The 25,352-nt window shown below is 42.0% G+C and overlaps 1 protein-coding gene across 1 annotated transcript in view; it reads right to left on the reverse strand.

Moving 5' to 3' along the window:
• Positions 1–1,007: 1,007 nt before the first annotated feature.
• Positions 1,008–25,352, reverse strand: part of Eif3h (eukaryotic translation initiation factor 3, subunit H) — an 83,249-nt gene continuing 58,904 nt past the window's right edge. Inside the window, 6 exon segments of the mRNA NM_198751.4 lie at positions 1,008–1,266; positions 3,562–3,694; positions 5,435–5,555; positions 12,005–12,154; positions 13,211–13,310; positions 14,790–14,957. Of these exon segments, the coding sequence (NP_942046.1) occupies positions 1,169–1,266; positions 3,562–3,694; positions 5,435–5,555; positions 12,005–12,154; positions 13,211–13,310; positions 14,790–14,957 (770 nt within the window). The 3' untranslated portion in view covers positions 1,008–1,168.

Raw genomic sequence — 25,352 nt, forward strand, 5'->3', positions numbered from 1 at the left:
GATGGAGAGAGAAGATGGATGAAGAAGAGGTTGAAGATGGAGTAGACCCACGTGGCCTGGAGGAGCCACAAGTAGCTAGGGACTTCAAAGATGGGCAATATAGTGTAGTGGTATATTTGCCCAAGTGTTCAGCTTGTAATTATATTATTGAGTTGCGTGTTCTTTGCATGGGCATTTGGGGTTGGAGATTTACCATTATAACTCTGGCTGGTATAACATAAGTATCTAGTGTTTTCATTTCATGGGGCTAAGGAGAGCTGAGTGAGCGGTAGCTGGCACTCTGCAGGCCACCAGGTGTGATTGGCCTGGGAAATGCTAGTGGTAGCTCCAGGCACTGCAGGAAAAACTGCTTTGGTCAGGGGCAGGAACCAGGGCAAGACAGGCCCCAGAGCTAGCCATAGTGGGGTGAATGAAACTGGATGCCAGTGAATAGCAGGATTCAGGGTGGGTTTTTAAAACAACAACCAAAACAACCAAACAAACAAACAAACCAAAAAACCCCTACACACTACAGGTGGTGCCACTGTGCTTGGTGTATAAAATTATTCAAATATATTTTTCCAATGTACTATATTCTCCTAAGTTTTCTTCTTGCATGTACAACGGTTAGTGGTATGACAATACTTTGTGATATAGGAAGATAAATAGGAATTCCTAAACAAATATAAAAACATGAATTTTATTTTCATATAAAATACCTGATAAAAATGACCCTTAAAATTCATATGCTCAGTGGTCTATGAATATGGAAACAGGTATCTATCACCTGAAGAAAGGGAAGAGTCAAATGAAGGCAAATTACTCCAAGCCTGGGAAGTACAGAAAACACCCACAGGCCTCCAGAGCAGAGCTTGAAAGAGGCCAGCAGCCCAGAAAGGGCGGGGAAGGGAGAGGACAACAGAGACTGCCACAGGAGTGTACTGAGTGCGAGAGAGTGCCGATCTGGTCAAGACTTCTTCAATCTTTTTGGAAATAAAGAAAATGAAACAAAATAAACACACACAAAGGCAACTGAACAACCAAGTAACTTTTTATTATTGGTTATAAAGCCATTACAGCACTAAGAGCACAGTGCGCCTCTCCACTTTGCAGTACAGAAACACATTTTCCAAGAGTCACTCTGGTGGAGTCTCAACAGTCTGTCTTCTTTGCAGGAAGCTTCCTTTTCTTAGTTACTGTATTCTTGAAGAGCCTGAGCCATGAAGAGTTTGCCTAAGTTTTGGGCAGTGAACTCCTTGATGTTCTGGCAGTAAGTGTTAATCTGGCCTGCACATTTGAGTAGAGAAATCATAATTAATGTTCAACAAACTGAAAAATGGCCTAGAATTTCAGAACTAAAATCACTTGTATATGGTTTTAAACCAAGAATTAACCAAAGGAAAAACAACCCAGTGATATTTTTTTTTCCCCACAAGAGATAAAGAATGTCTTTTGCAAAGAATCTATCTTCTAGTCTTAGGGACCTGCCACCTACCTAGTAATCTTCAGTCACAAACTCCTGCCTCATAGCTGTCCCCCTACAGCAGATCAGACCCACACCAAGCTAAGACAACTTAGAGGACAGTATAGACTCTCCTTAGCAGGCAGGAGGACAAACAAAATAAAACCACAACCTGTAGCTAGCCAGGGTTCACGGGGCCCGTATGTGAATGGCCACCTTAGTTTAGAGTACAATCTTTGGGAGTGCTAAGGGTCCTTCTCTCGGGTCCCAACTGAGCAAGAGCCCAGCCCTCCTGAAGTTCTTCAAGGGAGCCTTGAGTGTCAGAAAGCTGGCACAGCTGCACATGGCTCAAACAGACTATACACTACCTGAACTTGACCTTAAGAAAGGGGCTGTGCCTCTAATTTAAAAATTGCAAAACCTTCACTAAAAAAAAAAACAAAGAAGACTACAAGACAAAAACCTAGGGAGGAAAGTGCCCAATTCCACCCAAAGCACAGTAAAAATGGACAGCATGACGTTCTAAATTTAAAAAGAGCCAACTAGGGGTTGGGAATTTAGCTCAGTGGTAGAGCGCTTGCCTAGTAAGCATAAGGCCCTGGGTTCGGTCCCCAGCTCCGGAAAAAAAAAAAAAGAGCAAACTAAAAACAGTAAAGGGTCGGATGGGACTGGCTCCTTGTAGAACAGTGCCTGCAGGCCAAGGCTCAGGGGCGGCTCTATTCCCAGGGTGTACTTGTGGAAGGCAGCTATACAGACTTGAGTTGTCCTAGACCTCCACAAGTGTATGGTGATCCACACACAACCACCCCTTCACAAACAGTACAGCTCTAATCTGACAAAGAAAACAGTGAGAAAAGATGGTGAAATTGTTTCTACGTCTGAGAGAGTGGCACTGTAATGCAGACCATCCATCCACAATCATAGCTTAAACACTGCACTGCACAGGACCAGCAGGCGTGAATTGTCCTGGCTGGTGTCCCTGGGATTCAGACAGACTCTGTCCCAAGACTTGCTGACAGTCCCATCTCATCTTCATTCCACAGCTTGCTGGAAAGCTGCTCTGAATGCAGTGTGACATCAGACCGTACCACTGCAACCTACATGTACTGCTCAGAGGTGACTGGACTTTCAATGAGAATACATAAAAATAAGTCTGGATGCCACAAGAAGTTAGAATACAGGAACTCAAAAGTCTTGTTCATGAAGGAGCTGGGCAGCCATATCCCAGGAGAGCTCGTTCTGCTGAGATTGCAGGTTATCCACTATAGGTCATCATTATACATTGGCCTGGAGCCAAGGTGCAGTACAGGTTATAGATCCGTGAGGAAGAGCACAAATTAAGAGAAAGCATGAGGATCCCACTCCTCATAGACGCCTTCACCATAGTGCTCACAGTGTTACCATCAAGTCAAACGTCTATTCACCCTCTCAATGAATTCAGTGGAAGACAAGCTTTTAATGTTTCACGCTAAAATCCTGTTCAACAAAATTACTACAAAAATACAGCCCATACATACATACGTACTATGTATGTACGTGTGTGTGTGTGTGTGTGTGTGTGTGTGTGTGTGTGTGTGTGTGTCTCACAAAAAAACACTATGCTGGGCAGTGGCGGTACACACCCTTGATAGCAGCTCTTTGGAGGCCAGCCAGGCTACACAGTGAGACCCTACCTCAAAAACAAACAAAAAAACAAAACATAACAAAACAAACAAAAAAGCCCAGAACAATGCTAGCCACTAAAAAGAGATGCTAAGACCCAGTATCCACAAAGGTTCTTTTCTATATTGCCATAGTCAAAATAGAACAGTATTTTCCTCACATTAGAAACCCAGGAGAAGAGATGAAAGGGCTTTAATTCTAGGTTTCTACGAAAGATGTCTCACACAAAACCTATTTTAGAAAGCATAGTGCCAGCCCAGACATGTTTAGATACGCACATACCAAGTGAAGCCCTGAAGAATCCAAGGCACAAAGGGTTGGAGGTGAGACACAGATCAAACCCTTACCATTTATAAAACACTAGTGTTTAGGACCCATGATGCTGTTGGGGAAGTTTTCACTGTCTACTGCTCCCTGAAGAAGACGAGAGCCACATGTGTCCCCACGGCAAGTAATACCTGCAATGAGCAGCGAGTCCATCCTGGCAGGGGCTTGGTGGGGCTTGAAGAGTTTGGAGAGGTCCTCCTCAGGGAGCGGGGGCTCGCCTCGACTCTGCCGCTGCATATTCTCCTGCTGGCGACGCTGCTGATACTACAGTCAAAGAGACAAGCACTCATTTTTCTCAATGGAGAAATGAGCATGTATGGGAGTGTCTCTCAGTGTCTTTCAGTGTCTCTCTCTCTCTCTCTCTCTCTCTCTCTCTCTCACACACACACACACACACACACACACACACACACACACACACACACGGCAGTCAATAAAGAGCCCGGTGTTACTGTACTCTCCAAGAGTCTACTACAACCTTCAGAAGACAGGCTTGACACCAAAGGACCTTAGAGGAACATGCCAGTGACATGCTAACACTTTGGACAAAGGGGAAGGCTATTCATCCCAATATTAACAACTAAGTAAAAAAATTATTCTACTGACCCAAAATACTGTCAACAAAGAGAACACCAATATGGCAGCTCTGCTGATGTTACTAACACTGCCTTTCTTGTCACACCATTGTGCTTGGTGCTCCCCTGTGCCTTAGCACATACTAGCTCACACAAGACTTCCAAAGCATACACATTTCTCGATGCCTCTGTCTGATTAGGGAGGATGGCTATAATCAGACACTGATTAACAATAAAACCACATGCCAATTACAACGAAATGAGAGTGCTTGGAGATGGCTTGTCACAACAGCAGATTATCAGGTTGGGTAACGAGAAATCACCATGGACTGATACATGTTTAGAGTCCTTGGACCCCTGTGAAAATCAGTGGTATTGACTCTTCTAAAGAAGCCTAACTTGCTTTACAAAGATTTCATCCTATAGGACGAGGGACATTGACACAAACCTAAAAGGGATTCTGAGCAGTGTCATTAAGCACAAACATCAATGTAAGATCTCAATACACTGAAGTTGAAAAGTATGCATAAGCTCTTAATGAATTTGATATCCCATGTGAGTCCTTTCTCTACAAAATCAAGCAAGAGAACGAAACCAAGCTGGGGTCCCACCCTCTGCTCCACATTTTGTCTGAGACCATACATACATACATACATACATACATACATACATACATCTTCTCCTTTCAAAAGTGGCAAAAGTATGCATTTTAAATTCACTACATTCGTGAACTGATGCTAAGATTTTTAAATACAATACTCTCATAACTGCCTAGCTGTCCTTAAGCACAGTATTTAACATCTCGTTTATAGAGGCTTTTAACATAGTGGTCAAATGTAAACACCATTTTCATAGATAAAACATGCTCAATTCTGAATCAAAGGCTAGAACATTTGAGTAATAAGAACAGAATTCCACCAAGACACGGTGAAAGCCACGAGACCATCAGGTAACATGAATAAAGGGGTTAAAGGCACAAAAAAGACTATGCATGTGCATATGAAAATCTTCAGGTAATCTTAGGGTTTTATATGCACTACACTCGCTATTTCACAGCAGTTGGTCTATTATTTCCTATCAAAACTGCTTGCTCTTAATCACAATTGCTCAGTTTTTAAATGAACTGAAGATTGCTAAGTATGCCACAACGAGCCACTGGCAAACCAATTACAGTTAGTGAAGAAATGAGCTGTGACACTCTGGATCTCTTCTGCCTCCGATTTTCTCAATAATGTATCACCTATTTGCATAACCTTGACATTATACTCTGAGCTTAATAGATCAGTGCTCTCTAAGTCAGGTATTTTTAAGTACAAGGTGTAAATTGATACTACACAAAGAATATTCTTTTAAAACATGGTAGTTATGAGGTCAATGGTTTCCCAACAGCTCTGAAGGGGACTCTGAGATGCTGTACCTAAGCACTAACCTGGTGTTTCTGCTGTTGCTGCTTACTGCTGTTCCTCATGTATGTGTTGTATTTGATTATGTCCTGACTCATTTCATCCACCCGGTCCATCAGCAACTGCAGATTCTTCCCCAAGTGATTGCTGAAAAGGAAGTACATCACCATGTCATTTTTCTGCTTACTGCATGGCAGGCGCTCTCAGCAGTTCGAGATGTTAGCTGGACTTGCCTTCTGTTAGCAGGGTGAGCCCACACATATGTAGGAGCAAGGGTAGCCAGTAGGGACAGCTTGTTAATAAGCTTCCTAGTCAGCCTCAAGCGTAACCCAGGAGTGCCTGCTGCACTAGTTCCATTTTTTCTCAAAGCACAGGGGTGAGGGCCAAGAACTGTTCAGTGTGTCTACTGAGAGTTTATAATGGGCATTTTTTAAAAAACTAAGTTTAATTTAAATTCTATATTCCTGAACCTTTTTTTCTTAAAACCTTTCCCTCCTACCCCAGGGACTTTAAATTAGCAGTCCCCAGAAAGAACGTGTAAACAATTAAAGTTCCTCAAACTGCACTTCTTATCCAGCAGACTCTAAACACAACGGTAGCATTTGCTCTGCAGAGCAAATGATCTCTTTGTCTCTTGTCATTCCTAGATTTCCAGTAGGTGGTCTTTTATACTCCTTTCAGTTCAGGCACCAACATCTTCTTTATATAAAGGGGTGGTAAGGATTGACAGAATGACCCCATCTACACCACTGCTGCCTGCAATCTGCGGCCTCAAGGAAGCCTGGACAACTGATAGACACATATAAGCCAACAGCTGCCGGCTGACAACCAGTACTCCCCATCACTAACTTCAGGCACACAGATATTTGCTACAGTTTATGACTTGCCAGTCTCAGCTACTGGCAACAGAGAGACAGCACTGAATGAGACACACACATCTCTCTCTTCACTGGACCTTTAACTGTGGAGAGCTGAGGACATGCTTTAGATAGCATGTCAGAGCTCTCTGAGGAGATGACAGGCTGAAAACAGAGCATTAGAAGTCAGCAATGCTAGCAAACATTCTGGAGAAAAGATAAGTACAAGTGATGAAGGCCCGAGACAGGCAAGAAATAGGCATTTTCAAATCTATTTGATGTAAAAATAAAAATCACCCAAAAGTCCCAGTGGCATCAAAGCTCCCCTCCAACCCTGCCTGCCATGAGGTCTGTGGGAATGAATCTTCTCAGCACCAATGTGAAAGTGCCCTGGACAATTAAAGACTAACCTGCTTCCTTTAAAAAGGGCACCATCATGCAACTATGTCTCTTGTAAAACACTGAATGGGAGCGGGGTGTGGCAATGCACACCTTTACCCTCAGCACTTGGGAGGCAGAGACAGACGGCATTTCTTGAGTTTGAGGTCAGCCTGGTCTACAGAGCGAGTTCCAGGACAGCCATGGCTACACAGAGAAAGACAGTCTCAAAAAAACAAATACAAAACAAAGCCAGTGAACATGTACGTGCGCGCGCGCACACACACACACACACACACACACACACACACACACACACACACACACACACACACCATTTCAGAGAAAGGCCATTAGCCTGACCAGGCACATCAGCACTGAGCATACAGCAATGTGAGCAGAACTTTGCTGCTGCAGTTCCACATATGGGGCATTATAGAGGAGTGGGATGCTGGTGGCTCCGTGTCCTGGTTTGAACAGCCAACCAGTTAAGGAAGAAACAGGCTGGGAAGCTTGGAACCAGATCAAAGTAAACATAACTAAATTATAGATTCTATTGGGAATCAGAAAATTAGGGTCTTTTTTCTTAAATGGTGTTATGATGAGAATTGTGTGTCTGCAAATGGTGTTATAATAGAATGAGGTGTAGGGGTGTGTGTGTGTGTGTGTGTGTGTGTGTGTGTGTGTGTGTGTGTGTGTGTGTGAATAAAGCTACCTTTCAATCCTGTCAAGCAGTTCAGATAACCCTGACTCAACAACCATAGCTACCTAATCTGTCTTCTCCAGTCCTCCCCGCTCCCTTTTGCATTTTCCCCACAGGGATTCATGGAGCCCAAGCTGGCCTTGTTAACACTGAAGCTAGCTTGAACCAGCCCCCGTCTCCCATCATCCTGCCTCTAGCTATACTGTTGGCATTTTAGACATGTGGAACCACCTGGCTTCAAGTACTCCTTTAATAGCAATACTCAATTTATATTTATAGTATTCCATTGGAAGTGTTGAACTACTTTTTAACTTGAAAAATATTTCTTTGAGAATTGGGATTGTTGCTGTTTTCTAATGTCTTAATAGTTTGATTTTAATTCATCCAGACTCAAGTGTTTGGGCATATGGTGTAGGATGAGAAAGGAAAGAGTTCTTCCTAGTAGCTAATCGGACGCCCAGGACCAGGGATCAGTCATGCTGCTTCTCAAATCACTTCACAATTCATTGAACAGTACTGCAGCTCACGCTTGTCTTTCCCCTCATACTGACGCCATCCTCTCACTGCCTGCCGTTCCCTTAAACAATAAGGATCGCAGTGTAAGACACCACTGCACTTAGCACACTGCACAGAGAACAGAGTACGGAGATAGGCTCGTAAGCATGTGAAGTGCTGTAGCAGATGTCCAACAGATGCTTACAAAAGATGGTTTGATCGGATAGAATGAGACCCTCCCAGACTGTCTGACAACCACAGTTTGGGCTTCTGAAAAGGAGACAGTGGCAGGCAGAAAGCGGAAAGGCATATACATCCTATAGGTACTGGGCAAAAGCAGTGAGCTGGACCCCAGTGTGACAAAGATGTACAGAAAGAGTAGTGATTAGCTCAGCAGAACAGAATACACTCTAAACCAGGACGTGAGCATTATGGCACTGCACACAGGCAGGAGTCATTCTACAAAGCACTATGACAGCCCTGAGGTGAGCAGCAGTCATGCCTCAGAACTTTGCAATTTCAGGCTCTGTCTAAAGACAATGGGACCAGTAAAGACTTAAAGTCAGGGACGATAATGACGTAGAAGTTCATGGCGTAAGATGAACTCACCCCTCCATGTACGCGGGGCAGACGGATCAAGAAGAACACGGACAGTGGACAGATCATCAAGAGAGTTCACTAGTAACCCTTACATTAATGGAACCGGAAGGAAGTGCTGCAACAGTGTTCAATGCAGAGTACATCCGGGGACACAGTGACAAGTCTTTAAAACTCCAACAACATGCAATGAATGCAACAGTGTAGTGCATGGGTAGTGGGAAGTGAGGAGACAGACAGAGGGACAGAAAATCCTGTCAAGAAACTTAGGCGTCCCTAGCAAGTAAAGCAGGTTGTCTCTGACTCTGCTGCTTGCTACTGGCTCCCATCCCCGAGCTGGACTGCCTGGTTGGGCCTCAGCTGGAAAGGATGGACCTCGTCCTGCTAGGACTTGGGATCTCAGGGCAGGGTGGTACTCAAGATGGGCTGAGGAGAAGGGGAGGATATAACGGGGAGAGGGACTTGTAAGGGTGGGATAGCAGGGGGCTTCAACAGGGTATAAAGTGAATAAATAAATTAATGGGGGAAAAAGAAGTGTAAGCACAATAAAAAGTTAAAGTCAAGGTTGTTCTTTCTGCCACAGAGAAAGCCTGGCAGTGATGGCATACTAGGAAAGACAGGAAATGAAAAATCTATGTGAAGACAGACATTCAGTGTCCTTCAGCTCATGAGGTCATGAAGGTTGGGGCAGGGTACAACGGCCTGAGGGACAAATAGTGTAACAGTGAAAGAACAGAGCTATGTCAAGTATATGAAATACTATTCACATGACCGATTGTTATAAGACACACTCCTACCTGCAGGGCACAGGCAAAGAAAAGTTCATCACTCCCAGAGCTGAGAGGTGCCACAGAGAGCCGGAGAGCCACTGCTGAATGCAAACGTGCTATCAATCCTGGAGACTGCTACACTCATTTTAACAACAAAGTTAAAATGGGCCTTTCTGGAACTGGAGCATTAGCCCATCTAGGCTGGCTCACGAGGACCTGTATCTCAAGTTCCAGGGAGATCTGACTGACGCGCAGGTGCACATGCATGCGCGTGTACACGCACACACAAAAGAAGACTACCATAATCATGGTATTTGGACTTCAAAGACAGTGTGACATGTATATCACAATAATGGCCTTTAGAAATACAGTCAGTTAGAAACACTCAAAAAGACACACAGTGTCTGGGCATCAGGAATTAACAATCTCACAAGAAACAATTTTCTGGAAAATCTTTTCAGAATTGGTTTAGCCAGTGCAGGGAAACAGGAGTTCCTGTGAGGAGTTTCTATAATCCAGCCCTGCCTTTTATTGCCAAGAAACAAAGAACTGAAAATGGATAACTTAAACAGATGTGAACCAAGACGGTGAAGTCAGCTCTTGCCACAGGATCAGTTCATGCTTAGTATCCTGACTCTAGGATACTCACCTCAGGTTTACTATCTAAAAGAAGGAACTGGCACTGTTTTCCCTGCGTGGAAAGCTCAAGGCCTATGTCCTGCAAATGTTAAAATGAATAAAGACAGATCTAGAACACCCCTTTAGTAAAATGTAAAAATTAAGACCCTGAACAAAAGGAACTGTACATCTGAAGCATGTGTAAAACAAATTAATTCTAAATAAAAGAACTGATACCCACATATGGGTCATAAAAGAAAAAATAAACCTAGTATCTAAGGAAGAAACTAAAAACAGGCAATATTCCAGGTATCATCGTGTTACTCTGTTAATGTGGGAGAGGAAAAGAGGATGCACAAAAGGCTCATTCTGTTACCTCATGGCAGTGACACCTGGCTCCACATAGGAGTCCACAGGTACACAACAGGCACCGGTCGTACCTCCTCCCCACAAAACACTAATTTACCCTTTAAGCAATTCACAGGGAAAGCAGAGAGCCTCTCTTTCAGAGTCCCAACAATACAGAGGATAAAACCACAATAACATAGTATTTGAGGATGTTAGTGATAGGGCAAGCCAGGATAGTATTCTTGGCTATTCCGATTGTACAGACAGGCTCACTGGTGACCTGAGAGCTACACAAACGCTATACTGTTCTGTATGTTCAATACAGAAAGCCAGGGTAGAAGGGAAGACATGAATTATACTAGGCAGGTTTTGTGTAGTAAATTTAAAATTACTACACAACTGTGTGCCAACACATCAAATTGTAACCTCCCACACCGTTAAAGAGGGCCCTTAGCTTGATCCTTTAAATACAGGTGTGCCAAGTACCTTTGTAAAAACAAAAGAAAGAATTGATCTTCTTAAGCAGACAAATACAAGGATTGTTATGAAAGTACCTTTGCATCCATACAGTTCACCCTTTGGCTCCGTGAAATCTGGCTATATCATTTGTCATTCTGGTCATCCTTGGGTTTCCATCTTGTTGCCCTTCAAGGCCTTAGCCTTAGCCTTTGTGATACATTATTGTGATTCGATGCTACATGAATCATGGTGTTGTTACTCATGCAGAACATGGGAAACACTGGTCTCCCTCCAGTCCTTTCCTCCTCTCAATAATTAACAAAGTTTTCGTTGCCCTTACTAGCTTATATTGAATGTAACTACAAATCTGATAAATAATTGAAGTTCTGCTCAAAACTGATTGCTTAAGAAAAGAAAGCTTAGCTAGGAATGGAGGCATCCATCTGTGAACCCAGCACCCAGAACTCTGAGGCAGATCTGAGTACTTAAGCTACACAGTGAGACCCACACTGTTGAGAGGAAACTGTTTCAGTCAACTGATTATCTACTCTGTTTGGTCACTTTATAGTACATATCTGCTGGTGCCTCTTTCCACCAGAAAGAAAAGTCACAAATAAAACTGAAAAGGAATGCAAGAGAAGTTGTCTGTAACTCTGACGCCTCTACTGAAAGGAAGACAGGACTGAAGCCGTCATTCGGCCATACCCAGCATGTATGAGGTCCTGGGCTCAATTCCTGTAACCGTAAAACATAAAAAGGAGCAAGAAATTGAGGAAGTTAGGGAGACAGGTCAACAGTAACGCCAGAAAAGCAACAATTTGCTCTGGGACATTTCAATCAGTATTAAAACAAAATAAAACTATGATCTTGCCAATTGGTCAGCTAAAAGAGTCACACTAAAGGAAATTGCATACTCACTGCTATTTGTAAGACAATAAAAGTGTCAGGATCAAAAATGCTAACTCTGGTCAAATACTCTAATAACTAAAAGTTTACTATTTGGAAGTCACCATCTGAACAAGGAAGGGTCAGACAGCAACCTCCTGAACCAACCTCTTGGGTTCCAGTACAGTAAGCAACGTCAAACTAAATTTCAGCAACCTCTCCGTGGTATTTATCCTATAAAGGTCCAAATGATACAGTGAGGAAGGCAGCCGAGGGATCTGACAACAGTGATTACCCTGAGAGTTTTCAACAGGAATCTTTACGGGGCCAGGTGAACAGTACATGCTGTTACATTTATTTTAGCAACCTCAAAGTGATTCTCAGTAATTTTTCCGTATTTCCCAAGGAAAGTATGCAAAAGAGTTTGCATTATTTAAATAAAAAAAAAAGAGGGGTGGAGGGCTTTTATTGGGCAGGGTCACTTACCTGCTAGCAAGACTGAGCAATTCATGCTTATCAGCCACAGCGGACTTCTTCTCAAGCTCCCACATCAGGACATTGATCAAATGTGAGTTTTTAATTACAATCGGCACTTCTTCAAACATGTGTTCAAAGGTGATGTTTGCCTTTTTCAATCTGTGGAGCATGTTAAACACACTTGAGGCCAGTGGTCAGAACTGAATGCTGAATTGAGTAGTTCCTACATTTTATCTAGTCACAGGGGCCCTCCATAGGCTCGGTTTCACTGGTTCTTTTAACAGCTTGGGGGTGGAGAGTGATTGCCGAACCCAAGTCCAGTGATTTGAGTAACTTTGAAAATGGTATGATTCTGAGCTATTAGCCCAGAAAATAAGGTCCTTGGCAGACAGACAGACAGACAGACAGGCAGGCAGGCAGGCAAAAAGCCTGCTTATTCTTTACAGTCAGGAATTCTTAAATTTTCGGTGACAGTGAAATGTCACTGTGAGTTACTTGATTTACTGTACACTTAGAGCAGCTAGAGAGGGCAGTGCTCTCTGCACCGCGGAAGGTGAGAAGACGCAGACACACAGCCGGACACAGCCTCTCCTAGCCCAGCTACAGCTCTTCACTTAACTCAGCTTCTCTTCTAAGGATTTTTCTGCACATTTTTAGAAGCCAATGGGAAACTAGTGAACTGTCCTACACGAAGTTGCATATGAAGTAAAAAAAACTTCACAATAACATAAGAATTCTAAATATTAAAAAGAAAAAAAACCCCATGCCATGAAGCCAGATCCCAGAACAGTTAATTACCAATTACCCTAAATTTCCAACAAGCCACTGTCTTCCCTCTGAGTCCCTGAACTGTTTCTATCTGTTCCACTGCATCATGCAACAGGACTCAAGATGCTGGAGCAGGCGACAGCCTGCAGTCTAGTGATGGCTAACTGCTCTTCACACCTCCCCTCACTCTACACTCACGACAGGCTTCGTACATGGGCCAGTTAATTCCCACTAACTGAGCTCACCAGAGTAAAAACAGCACACGAGACCTTCCATACAGGATAGTTTGAACATGGGGGAGAAATCAATGCAGAAAACTTCCACCACCCACGCAGGATTACTTATCCCAACCAAGGACTCAATACACGTGGCAAACGAAAATCCTTTAAAAAAAAAAAAAAAAACCTAAGTCATTTACCATATGCCTCATGGGCCTGGAACACTTACGCTTCCGGGGAAAAGTCCTTCTCTTTACAAACTTCCATCAGTTTAGGAGTCAGTCTGTATGCCTTCAGTGAGAGAGATCCTTGGGCAGTTTTTATGGGATCTCAAAAAAGGAAAAGAGAAAGCTATTACTGAGAATGTTGTCACCACTGGTGCTCATATAGCACTAATTTTGGGCACACTGCTACTAATCATACAAGTTTTGAAATATGAAGACCAAACTAAATAATCAGACATAGTTTGAAGCTGATTAAAACCAGAATAGATTTAAAATCTAGCTGGGATACCTTCAAATCCATCCCGCAAATAGAACCAGTAAACTTGTTAAAAATCAAATGTATGATCAGTTCTATAGATCTTATGTAAATAGTAGAAAAATATTCAATATAGAAAAATCTGTGTATACTTCTATAGCCCTTCAATCAATCAATTTAAAACAAATAGCCCTGGGAACAAAATGGATCCATCCCAGTGAGCACTGTTCACAGTTCTTCATTAGAGCAGATTGTAAAAACCAAACCACTAAGTCAAAGTGCTATCGCAAAGTGTCGTTTTAGTTTTAGGGAAGTAAGTTTTGTCAAAACTGACTGCTTAAACACTCCACTAGGAAGGGAGCTTAGCACTTGCTGCATGATAACGGCTCTGGCGAGCCAATGTTCGCCTAAAACCTGTGTTAACATTCATGTTGTCTGAAATTCAACACAGTGAAACTTTTAGCAATAGGTGATAAAATGAAAACCAAAATAGATTGCAGCAAGTGGAGAATTCATCAAGGTCTGATGATGCAATGTTTCCAGCCAATGTAAGTGCACTTTAACAACTTGTTCTCTCTGTAATCCAATTGCTAACACACTGAAACAATTTCGGGGCAGCTCGTAAGATTGATCGTATTCATTAGTATTTTTTCTGACAGATACTCAGGACGTTACATTTACTTCTCAGCTGGAAACTATATGCGAGTCTGCCAGATATGGCAAACTGTGAGTGTTTGGGGAGGGGGAGGCTATAAAGCTGTTAAATTGCCTACGGTTCTGATACAGCACAGAACATCTGGTCTGGAGAGCTTGAGGAAACACCATTAAATAGGCCGAAAAGAAAAAAAAACTTTGTGCTAAGAAACAGTCCAGGTTTTGTACACTGCTGTCAGAGGTTTAAAAAAAAAAAGAAGAAGAAAAAGGAAAAAAAAAGAGAGAGAAAAAAAAGAGAAGGAAAACTTGGCACGCTGTAGTATGATTGGTCAGTCGTGTACAGAACCAGACACTCCAGCAATGGGAGTTTGTTAGACATCTGGTCTCATTCCACCAGCTCCTGCAAGGAGGGAGGGAGATGAGGGGGAAAAAAAAATGAAGCAGCTACTCCAGCATTCCAAAACGTACACATCAGGGCTCTGATAGCAAGAAAAATAAACAGAAAGAAGGAAACCCTGTCTAGACTTAGCTGCTGCTGAGCTGCTCCGAGAGAGCTGATGTTTACTTGAGAAGGAAGGCCTGCCAGGCTGCTCCAAGAGGTAGAAAGACAGAACGCAAAAATAGTAGTAATAATATTAAGGAGGAAAAGAATAATAAAGGAGCCTCCCACTCACCATAAATGAGAACGACAGATTCTTCAATGGCGTGCTGGTAGCTGAACTGAGAATCCAGAAGCGCCCGGGTAACGAAGGAGCCATAATACGTGGACTGGTACCAGCCCACGTGGAGGTGGTCGATGTTCACGTGGCGAAGGCTGCGCATCATCTCCATCTGATACTGCACTGGATGGTGAGGAAGAGGAGTTAAAGCAAAGCCCCAAAGTCCAAGCTTTAACAACACCACCACCATTAACTATTGGTTCAGTATAACAGGGTTCCAAATTTAAAATTATCCATTTTACACAAAAAGACAACAAAGTTTTCAAATCACTTCAAATAATCGGAAGTTGTTGTTCATACTTCTCTTTCCTAAAACTGCAAAAAAGTTAACTGTGTAAAGAAACGGTGTACAATTCTTAGACTGTTCATGATAGTTTCATCTGAATTAAGTCAGTTATCATTCATGGTCTCCTTCACACAGTTTTTGGAACTAAGAACTACATCCATCAAGAAAACTAAGGGGAAACAATGACCACATCACTTACATAGGAACCAGACACAGGCTACAGCTAATTCAATGGAAGAGTCCATTTTTGCCTTCATCTAGTGCCCCCTACTGCATAGACAGTTTTTTAAAAAAGCATTTTCTTCTCTTTGTATTTGTTTGTGGTAACAGATACTTTAAAACTAGACTAATTGTATTAATCACCATGTATATGACTAAAAAGTCTGATGACTTTTCTTCTTGAATGGCTATATTATTCACTTAAAGCGGTAAGTATTACTAGAAAATGAGGTATAAATTCATAAAATAATAAATGACATTTAAAAGCAACACAGGGCTGGAGAAATGGCTCAAAGGGAACTGAGTTTAGTTCCCAGTATTTATGTCAGCTAGCTCTCAACTACCTGCAACTCCACTTCTGCAACTACACACACACACACACACAAACATATAAGTAAATGAATTTTTTAAAATAAGCATCATAGTCTAATAATGCACATCACACACAAAAGAGGAAAGTTGTACAGCCAATCACTACCCTAGCTATTTCTGTAATGAAGAATGAATGCAGGGCAGCACAGAGCAGCCACACAGCTTAACTAGATCTGATAACTTTCTTGTTTTAAATACAAGTATTTTCAAAATTTGATCAAATTTTATGAAAACTTTATTACTGCTGCTCCCAAACAGTAAACAAGACTCTGATTACAATACTGTCAACCTGTTCTTGGGCAAAGAAATTATAGATTTTATTTCAAGGACTACAAGATCATTGCAAACTCTTCACCTACTGAAAAATTGTCTAAAGAAAAGCCCCACATTGCTCTTATCACTATCTGGAAGGACCGCTGTTCAATTCCACAGTAAATGTGCAAGAGGTGGATACTGTGTGCTGTCAAGAGGCACACAAATGCAAGTAAGTAACTCTCTTCAGTGTGGATGCAGCTCACTATTCCTGGGCCACGTTACTTCTTTTGTCCTTTCTTTTCTTTTTACAGGGTATAGTGGAGAGGCTCGGGAAATGGCTCAGCAGTTGAGAGCACGTGCTACTTGTGCAGAGAAGCCCCGTTTCCATGGGATCTGATGCCCTTTCTGACCTCTGTGAGCACCATGCATGCAAGTGGTGCATATACCGTGTACTCAAAGCACTCATACATATAAAATAAAAAGTCAACGGGTACAGGAGAAGGCGTGATTGATATGTTACACACTTTTATAAATCCTGTTGATTTTTTAATTTTCTAAATAATATGTGAAAACAAGGCCTTATAACTCATGTTACATTTGAAACCATAATTTAAAACACTACAACCAGACTGGAGGCAGTGGTAAAGTATCTTCCTAGCACATGGAAGGCCTTGGGTTCAATCCCCACCTACTTAACCTAAAGGAAAGTAAATAAGCAAGCCACAGTCCAGATTATCTAGTTTACACATAATGACACCCTGGAGGAAGCAGTCTCTAGCTATGAGACTCTTAAGTTAATGTAAACGGATCTGACTAATTTTAATCAAATTTAACTTACAAATAAAAGCCCTAATGCTATCAGTACAATGGGAGCTAAAACTAAATTTGCTAAGTTGTTTTAAATTGAAAGTAAAGAGATGGAAGAAATTATCGAACAATCAACAGAACAAATATCATTAAAAACAAACAATGTATTTTGAATAACTGAACCTTAGTGTAAGAAGGCCAGCCTCTACCACACATCTGCTAATGAGCAGTTAAAAAACCTTAGTGCCATCTGCCAACTGGGAACAGATGGGAAAAAAAGAGTGCTCCTGCCAGCGCTGACATTTTCCCTGTGGGGTTCTTGCTCTCTCTGATCTTTGGTTTCCCCATTTCTAAAGACATCTGAGAACTCATCCCAGTCAAAATGCTAGGACTCCACATTGTTCACTGGATATGCTAATTACAAACAATGACTTGTCTATTAGCCAAAGCAAGTGTGCATTATGACTTAAAATAACTTTTTTGAAAAAAAAAAGTCTATGAGCTTGCTAAGACTCCCCTCAAATAGCTTGGATAAAGAGGACTTTATAAAAGCATTTTAGAATACCTCACAGAGCTTTAAAATATTCCAAGATCAGCAGCAAAACTCTGTAATGTCCAGCTTCCCTAACCTGCAGGCCTCTGATGAGACAATCGAAGGTGAAGCTCTTCTGTAAACTAGAAAAGTCAGAGCTACAAGCCCCAAGGCTGCTGTGTGTACAAGTAAATTTGAAAACTAGAGTAGGAGACCCGATTATTATCGTGGGAAGGAACAAGGAAACACCAATCCCTCCTTATCACCAAGACAAAGATTCTCCCTCAAGTACTTATCTTAAATGAATATAAAAATGAAAGGGCTAAGAACAAAGAACTGCTTTCAGAAATTCCAAAGCAGGCCAGACACGACAGTGCCTGACTGTACTGTTGGCACTTGGGAAGCAGAGACAAGAGTCAACTCTCAAGGGCTGACGGCAATCCTGATCCACAGAGAAAACCCCAAACCAACAAAACATCCCAGTACCCCGAAACTTCACTACTACACAGCGCCTGTGCTTGGGCCATCCTGTATCAATGTCAGTTCTTTACCTATCCTGACAGTTGAATTCATCACCCAATTGTAAGAATTGAGAATTCGTAAATCACATGTTGTGTTGCTCTCACTTAGGGAGATAAGCAAAGGGATCCATCTCAAGTTTGAGGCCAGCCTGGGCTATAAGGGAGTCTCTGCCTCTAAAACAAGTAAGAAACTAGACACACTGCCATTTTAACAAGTTTGTGGAGGCATAACACAGAAATAATAAAGACTAGTCTTCAGACGTGCGGCTGGGGCTCTAGTGTGAGCATGAGAGGCCCAGGCCAAAGCACATGCTGTCTGAGAGAGAAGTCACGTGAATCCAACTTAGAAAGTGATGCCTCTGCCATATGCAAGCTAAGGAACAGACAGCGCTCACAAACAGCCATGTGACCTGAGCATCTTGCAGACGCTTAAGGACTGCCGTTGTTTGTTCTAATGTTGACAGAGTGGTCCTTATCTCCCCACTTAGCTTTCCTTCCACCCACCCAATTTTTTAAGAGCCTTGCTGCTAAAGCTAAGCAGAAACAAACAGCACACTGCGCCATTAAACTTTCAGGACCAAAGCAACACTCACAGCAGCCCAATATCAGTCACCTCAGTGACACATTGGCAGGCAGCCATTTACTTCTACAGATTGTAGGCACAAGGAAACAAACCATCAAGCGCTGATGTGACTATTACAGTAAGTTTTCTAGTTAACAAGAGCGGCCATTTTGGATCTTGATTGTTGCTTTTTGTGGTTCTGCTAGTCATCAACAGTGAGGAGATAAGGTAGGGGCAGAATCCATCTAAGCTATAAGCCACAGATAAACAGAGACGCCCCAGGGGACGTGAATGAGGCCGCATTAGAGCCCACAACTTTGGGAAATACGATTGAGCTCTACCTCACACCTAGCCATTCCTATGTAGAGTGGCTCACAACAGAAGGAAGAAAGCCAAGTCCAAAGAAACAAAAGGGAAAGAAAAAAGGCCCTTAATAGAGAGCTAAGACTCCCCATTGCTCCACAAATTGAGACCAGTGGAGCAAAAAGCTGGCAATTTCTCAAAGCCGGACATGGTTGGGCACGTCCCTATGGAAGGAGTCATCCAGTGGTATTCACTTCTGAACTCCCCAAGGAAACATAGTGAAGAGAAAGTCCTTCTGAAGAGAAACTACTTTTAAACTGACAATAGTGTTCAACAGAAGGGTTTAGAACTGCATCGCAACAGTTTGGGGAAGAACCTTTAAAGTATTCTTAGCTTCAAAAACACTCAGCAGGTAAGGCTCAGCAGTTCTGAGTTGGCTCTGCAGGTAAGGACGCCTGCTGCCAAACCTGACGGCACCTGAATTCTGTCCCTGGGACCCAGAGGGGTGAAGGAGAGACCCAAGTTGTTCTCTGATCTCCACAGATGCACACTCACACACCCCTAGCTCCTCCACACAATAAATAAAATGAATTAACATTTTAAATCAAGGCAAACATCTAACCAACTGAGAAGCAGCAAATAAAAACTTTGCAGATGAACTGGTAGTGACCACTAAGCAATTCAAATTACTAATATAAAAGCCATACTCGGATACAGGGGAAGTGCTGCCCAAATATGAGGGGCATATTATTGTACAGGTTGAAAAAAAATCCCTTCAACTCTACCAAGGCCTCAACTCAACAAGGCCTTGGCAGGCAACCAAGGCCTGGTGACAACACCAGCATCCAGTCCAGGTCTGGCCCCAATATACTTACCTTCATTTTAGATAGCTGTTCTACAAGAGTCAAATTCAAGTGCCCAGAGCTACAGATGCCCCGAGGCAGACTGCCCAGGAACTACTCCTTCAAAAGCCCACATTCTCAGGGCTTCCTTTTGTTTCATTTTTAAATCAAAGAACCTTGAAAACAAAATGATTTCTTATACTGAGCTGCTGTGTCTGGAGTTACACTAGCAGCTTACCATATGGAGCAGAGAACTGTCACTCTAGAATTATTAACCATCTCCTTACATCTTCAATTATTCATTTGAAATACCTCTCCTTTATCATCTTTCTAAACTGCTTATTGTATGTATGTTGCATTTCAGAAGCCAAGGAGCTGGTTCTCTCCCTCTACCAAACTAACCCAAATTTTATAAATGAAATCCCTACTATCTTAATATTATATAAAAGAAACCTGAGTCTAGGAACCAGCCCTTACTGATCGTCTACTAGTCCGACTTCCCAAATGGCCTGCACATTATCCAGCTCCCAATAACTCCAACAAGCTAATCGCAATTATGGGAATGCTTTTAGAAAAACCATCTACCACAGTTGTGACTTCAATTTGCCTTTCGACTCTGACTCGAAAGCCTAGGGTGCCTCTCCTTCATAGACTCCGGGGATGTGGAGTAACGGCATCAGACTCATAAAGTGCAGCAGACATACACCAGAAGCTACAGTGAGGAGTCGCCGTGGCTTCCCATGCTCCAGAACTGTAACAAAGCACTACCAGTAAGACATTAAGTGCAAAGACTACTACCAAAGGCTTTTAAGTGCCAGAGTAAATGTGAAGTCAGACTCCCAAGACATTACATTTTATGTTACTATTTGAAACTTGGGTCAAGATTGAGTTGTCATTAAATGCTGGCTCAAATCAAGCAAGCCGGGAGACATAGTGATGGAGCACACACTCCATAGCAAAGGAAAAAAACCAATCAGGAGATGCAAATGGCTTTAAAAATAAGCAAAGCCACACAATGGCCCTGAAACAAACTAATGATTTCAACAAATATTTTCATATTGTCAAAGTGTAATGCATAAAACTCTCCTATCTGTCCAGGCACTGCAGCCCAGAGAGGACTTTAAAGAAAACAATCACAAGCTCTTTTCCCTGCAGCACCATGGGATGTCAAGGAGCACTCAGTCTGCGACTGTTTAGCAAGACAAACTTTATTCTGTGCTTTCCTTTTCATAGCGAGACTTGCTGCCAAGCCGCACATACGTTCCGGGCAATGTTCAAAGCTAGTAGCAGATGTAGATTTAAGCAAACAGAATGTGCATTTGAAAAAAAGAATTAAATACAGTCTACTTCGGGTGGAGAGGATTATGGAATACACAGATTTCTCAAAAGTTCCATATTCTCTTCGCCCCGACCATACCATGTATTCCTCCCTTGTTTCAATTAACACATCTGTTATTAATGCCACTCCTGGGACGGCTTCGAATTTTGGTAATGGCTCAATTTTTCACAAAAAGTGTCCAATATAAGTTCTTCTTTACCTAGAAACTACTCTGTCCTATTTAAAAGAAATGGCAAAATACTGCCTTTGTCCTGAGTGGTTACATACAGTCCTTCAGCTGAATATGAATTCTGGCAAAATAATTTCTTTTGAATGTCAGGCTGGGGACAAGGAACTAGAAGTAAGGCGAGAGGCAGTCACTAGTTTATCTTTTAAAACTATTAAGAGCCTTTGACAATTATTGGAATATTGGGGGGGGGGTGTTGGTATGTTTAAGGAGTTGCCTATGAAACACAAGAAAGTTAAGAGAAAAAGAACATCTTTGTCCTGTAAAACACAATGTCTTCTTAATCAGATTGTAAAATACAGTTAAGAAATTTACTGGGAAGTTAACTGTGTGTCATCTGACATCGGTGTACATCAAATTAATTTACCTGTGTAAGATCAGAGACAGACTCTTCACTACATGAAAAACTGTCACAGAACGACTTTCTGACCACTCCAGCATAGTATATGCCAGGGAAAGCAGATGAGAATCCTGGGTGTGGACAAAATATTTCACAAGATCCTGTCATACGGCAGAAAACATCTCTTCCATATTTACAGCCATCTGAGGTATTCCTACGAGGCTAGTATGATTATAAAACTAGATGCTACAAACACTCTGAAGGAATGGAATGTTGATAATATACTAAAAAGGTAACAATTATCAGACAATTGTCTGTGTGTTCATGTCCTGCCCCATCTACAAAGGGTAGGAAGCAGCCTTTTGCTAACTTGTATAAATAACTAGTCCTATCAGGTCAGGGAAAGTGTGCATTAGCAGAGAGACCACGAAAGCTAGAGTGAGCAGAGTGAATCAGACCATGGGTAACTTCTGGTTCTTAGCATTCCAAACAAGAAGGGAAATATCATCATTTACACTGTCCAATAGGCGAGAAACACCTCAAAATGTCTCAAGTAGGCGAGGCTTTCCTTAGTGTCTAGCCCTAAATACAGTCTCCACTGAAGCTTCAATAAAAACGTTTGTACAGAGTCTTAAGACATGGACTTCTATTCCTACTATAAACAACATCTGACTTGACGATCTTATAACTTTGGTTTTGTTTTGTTTTTTTTTTGTTTTTTTTTTTTTAATGTGCAAGGGAAGAGTGGGGTCATGAGTACTTTTCAAAGCAACAACAAAAATAGTACACTGAGGCTGAGGGATAAACATGAGAAGAAACGGCTGTCAAAAAGAATCAAAGCTACATCCTATATGGATCTGTGCAACAACTTCAACCTCCAATTCTAAAGCACCAGAGAGAGACACACCAGTGCTGAGTATACTAAATATCCCAAAGAAAGCTAATGATGACCTAGGACTGCTTGCAGGTTGCAGAAGGTTGGTGACAGATGACTCACAGATCACTGACCTTAGCTGCAAGCCCTAACAAAGCAGTGTGAACTAGGGGTCTGAAAACTACAGTGGTATCTTTTGGAAAGTTCATCCTCACTCGGGATGAACTGACGATGGATAGCATATAATTGGTCTTTTAGTATCTTAACTTCACAACTAGAAAATAATGATTTCAACTTCCAAAAAGCATGATATTGACAGCATTTTCAGAACCAAGCCTGGCCGAGGAAAACAGGTAGTCCACAGTGACCATCATTCCCAGCCTGTACTCTGCTTCCAGCTTCTTCTTCAGTACACGAACACAGTTAGCCATGAGCCTACCGCTCCTTTACTCAGCTTACAGTCATTTTTCCATAGCTAAAATCATTGAAACAGGGGGAAATTAATGGCATAGGAAACACTCATTTGCGAGGCAACATAGAATGTGAATTTGTTAGGATACAAACAAATGTGTTAGGAAACCACAGGTTACGCCTAAAAGGAAACGCCATAAAGAAACAGCTAAAACAGCAACACTGCTGTCTCTGCCATGGAGAAAACCCAAAGAGATTTGCCTTCTTAATAACCGTTCCTGTCCTTTCCTTTTCATGCTGTGGTAGCACTACTAACAAAGCAAGGCGCTCTTCTTCCTAGAGTGATAGAGAGTTAAATAGGGTAATTTATCCAAAGTCTGCTATGACACGTCACCTCAGAAAGAAATAAAGAACTTGTCCCCATCAACTGGGCTCAGAAAGATCTAGAATCTCAAGGAAACAGCACTTACCCTGGCTCAAAATCAATTGTTTTGGGAAATTGGGTTTGATTAATTTGATGACAAGCATTGAATAAAGTCCTGACTTACCATTTCTATATTGGGAATACAGAAAATGAAAAGACAAAAGGAGATTGCCTGACCAGAAAAGACAAAATATGACTCCATTAACATTCATCTCATGAAACTAAACTTACGAGTATAAATATGAATGTGGCCGAAATACAATCTACTATGAGAAGGATTACAAAAGGAAAAATACTTGTAGGTACTAAGATTATAAGCTAATTATATTCTGTACAATAAAGAACAGATTCAATAAAGAGAGAGACAAGCTACAGAAATTAGATTTCAGGAACAGGTAACCTTGAATGTCCTGTTATTACTGTGCATGTAACAATAAAATACATTTTACTATACAGGTTTCTACCTCCTGATTCCATTGTAAGTCTTTAAAACAGAGGAAATAAATCCCTGCCCCCAAAAGGTGACTAAAACAAAACCACTAATAGGGGAACACACGCAGGTCCGGGCAGCCGGCTCAGAGGCCTAGACAGGAGCACTTGGAAATAATGACATCCATCAGAGCACTGACTCTACGAGAAAAAGCCAACAACTTTATAATGCACCATGTTTTGCTGAAGATGCACTGTCCATTACTACAACTTAACTGTCCAAAGGTAAGTTTAGTTTTCCCTTACACACTAAGATTTGTATTTTACAGTCAGGATTAAAACACTAGATTTGTCCAGGCAACGGTGACTCAGAAGGAAGAGGCAGGCAGATCTCTGAGTTCAAGGACAGCTTGGTCTACAGAGCGAGTTCCATGACAGCCAGGGCTACACAGAGCAACCTTGTGTGTTGGAAGGAGAAAGCAAACAAACCCCACTGAGTATGAAGAAAAAGACTATGGATTACAGTTTCTCACAAATATCTGCAGCCCAAGACAAAGAAGCTGGCTAACCTGCAAAGTGAGGCACTGTTGTTAAACATGAAAGAGGAAATAATCTGCTATGGGTTCCTTACATAAGAAAGATGTTTATGTCTTCATAATCACATGCCCCACTACTCATCTGTCGCCTCCTTCCCTGCACACTCTGCTTCTCCCAAAGATTTTTATGGACTAAAGAACATAAAACTTCATGCTGAGAAAAATGGTCACACAGAAATCTTTCGGGGCAACTCATGATAACTCTGAAGAATGCACGGCTTACTTTAACATGTTTCATTTCCTGTTCAAATGCGGTTTTAGGAGACAGAACCCAACCCAGGGGTCTTTGATCTGGGATTTCAGGGTCAATTTCCTCAAATCACATGCATATGATGTCCATGAAAGAGGACTTAAAGCTCTCACCAAATTCTCTTCAGATCCAAAAGAGGTTCACAGGTACTGAGAACAAGGCTGACCCCACCCAAGCTCTCACAAAAGTCAGTCCTTTGTGGGGGCATGAGGCAGGATGGAGCCTAGGGATGAGGCAGTAATCAGTCCAGTGAGGAGACAGCTAGAGTAGCACAGATCAGCACTGAGCACCAAAGAGATGCCTTTATGGAAGACATGGAGGACAGGCCAGAGGGTCAGAGAAAACACCAGCGTCAGCAGGAGACTCACCAAGTTCCCGCTTTCCTCCAGAAGAGAACAGGAAGGAAACACTGAGGCAAGCTGAATGGGGGGCTTCACCCTACTCTCCCATGATCCAGATGAGCATTTCCCAAGGCAGACAGGAAAGAAACCCCACACCTCCTGGCAAGTGCTAATAAGACTAGAGCTGTTTGTCCATCCATGTGTGAAAAAGATGCCCAGAGTTTGAGAGCTCTGCCTAAATGTAAACATTTCTTATTCTGCTACATGGATATACTTTAGAGCACAACATTACAGCCTCACAGTCATCAGCGTTTTCAAGGAACTCACTGATCCTAACCTGCAGCACGTTCACACAGACTTCTAAGTCATCAGTGAGACTTATCTTTATATAATCTGAAGCTCATAAAGGTGTTTTTCTATAGAAGGCCATTTGGTTACAGAAATATAGTGTTGGGAAGCAAATGCTACTGAAAGGCAAGGAAATGACTGGAAGAATGCATTGGAAGCTACAGAACAGGCCAAGGAGCTTTGTGTTCAGTGTTCCTGTGTGATGTTCAGAAAGGAATTCACTCCTGTAACTATGATGGGA

Source organism: Rattus norvegicus, chromosome 7, assembly GCF_021556685.1.
Source record: "Rattus norvegicus strain SHRSP/BbbUtx chromosome 7, alternate assembly SHRSP_T2T, whole genome shotgun sequence".
NCBI lineage: Eukaryota > Metazoa > Chordata > Mammalia > Rodentia > Muridae > Rattus > Rattus norvegicus.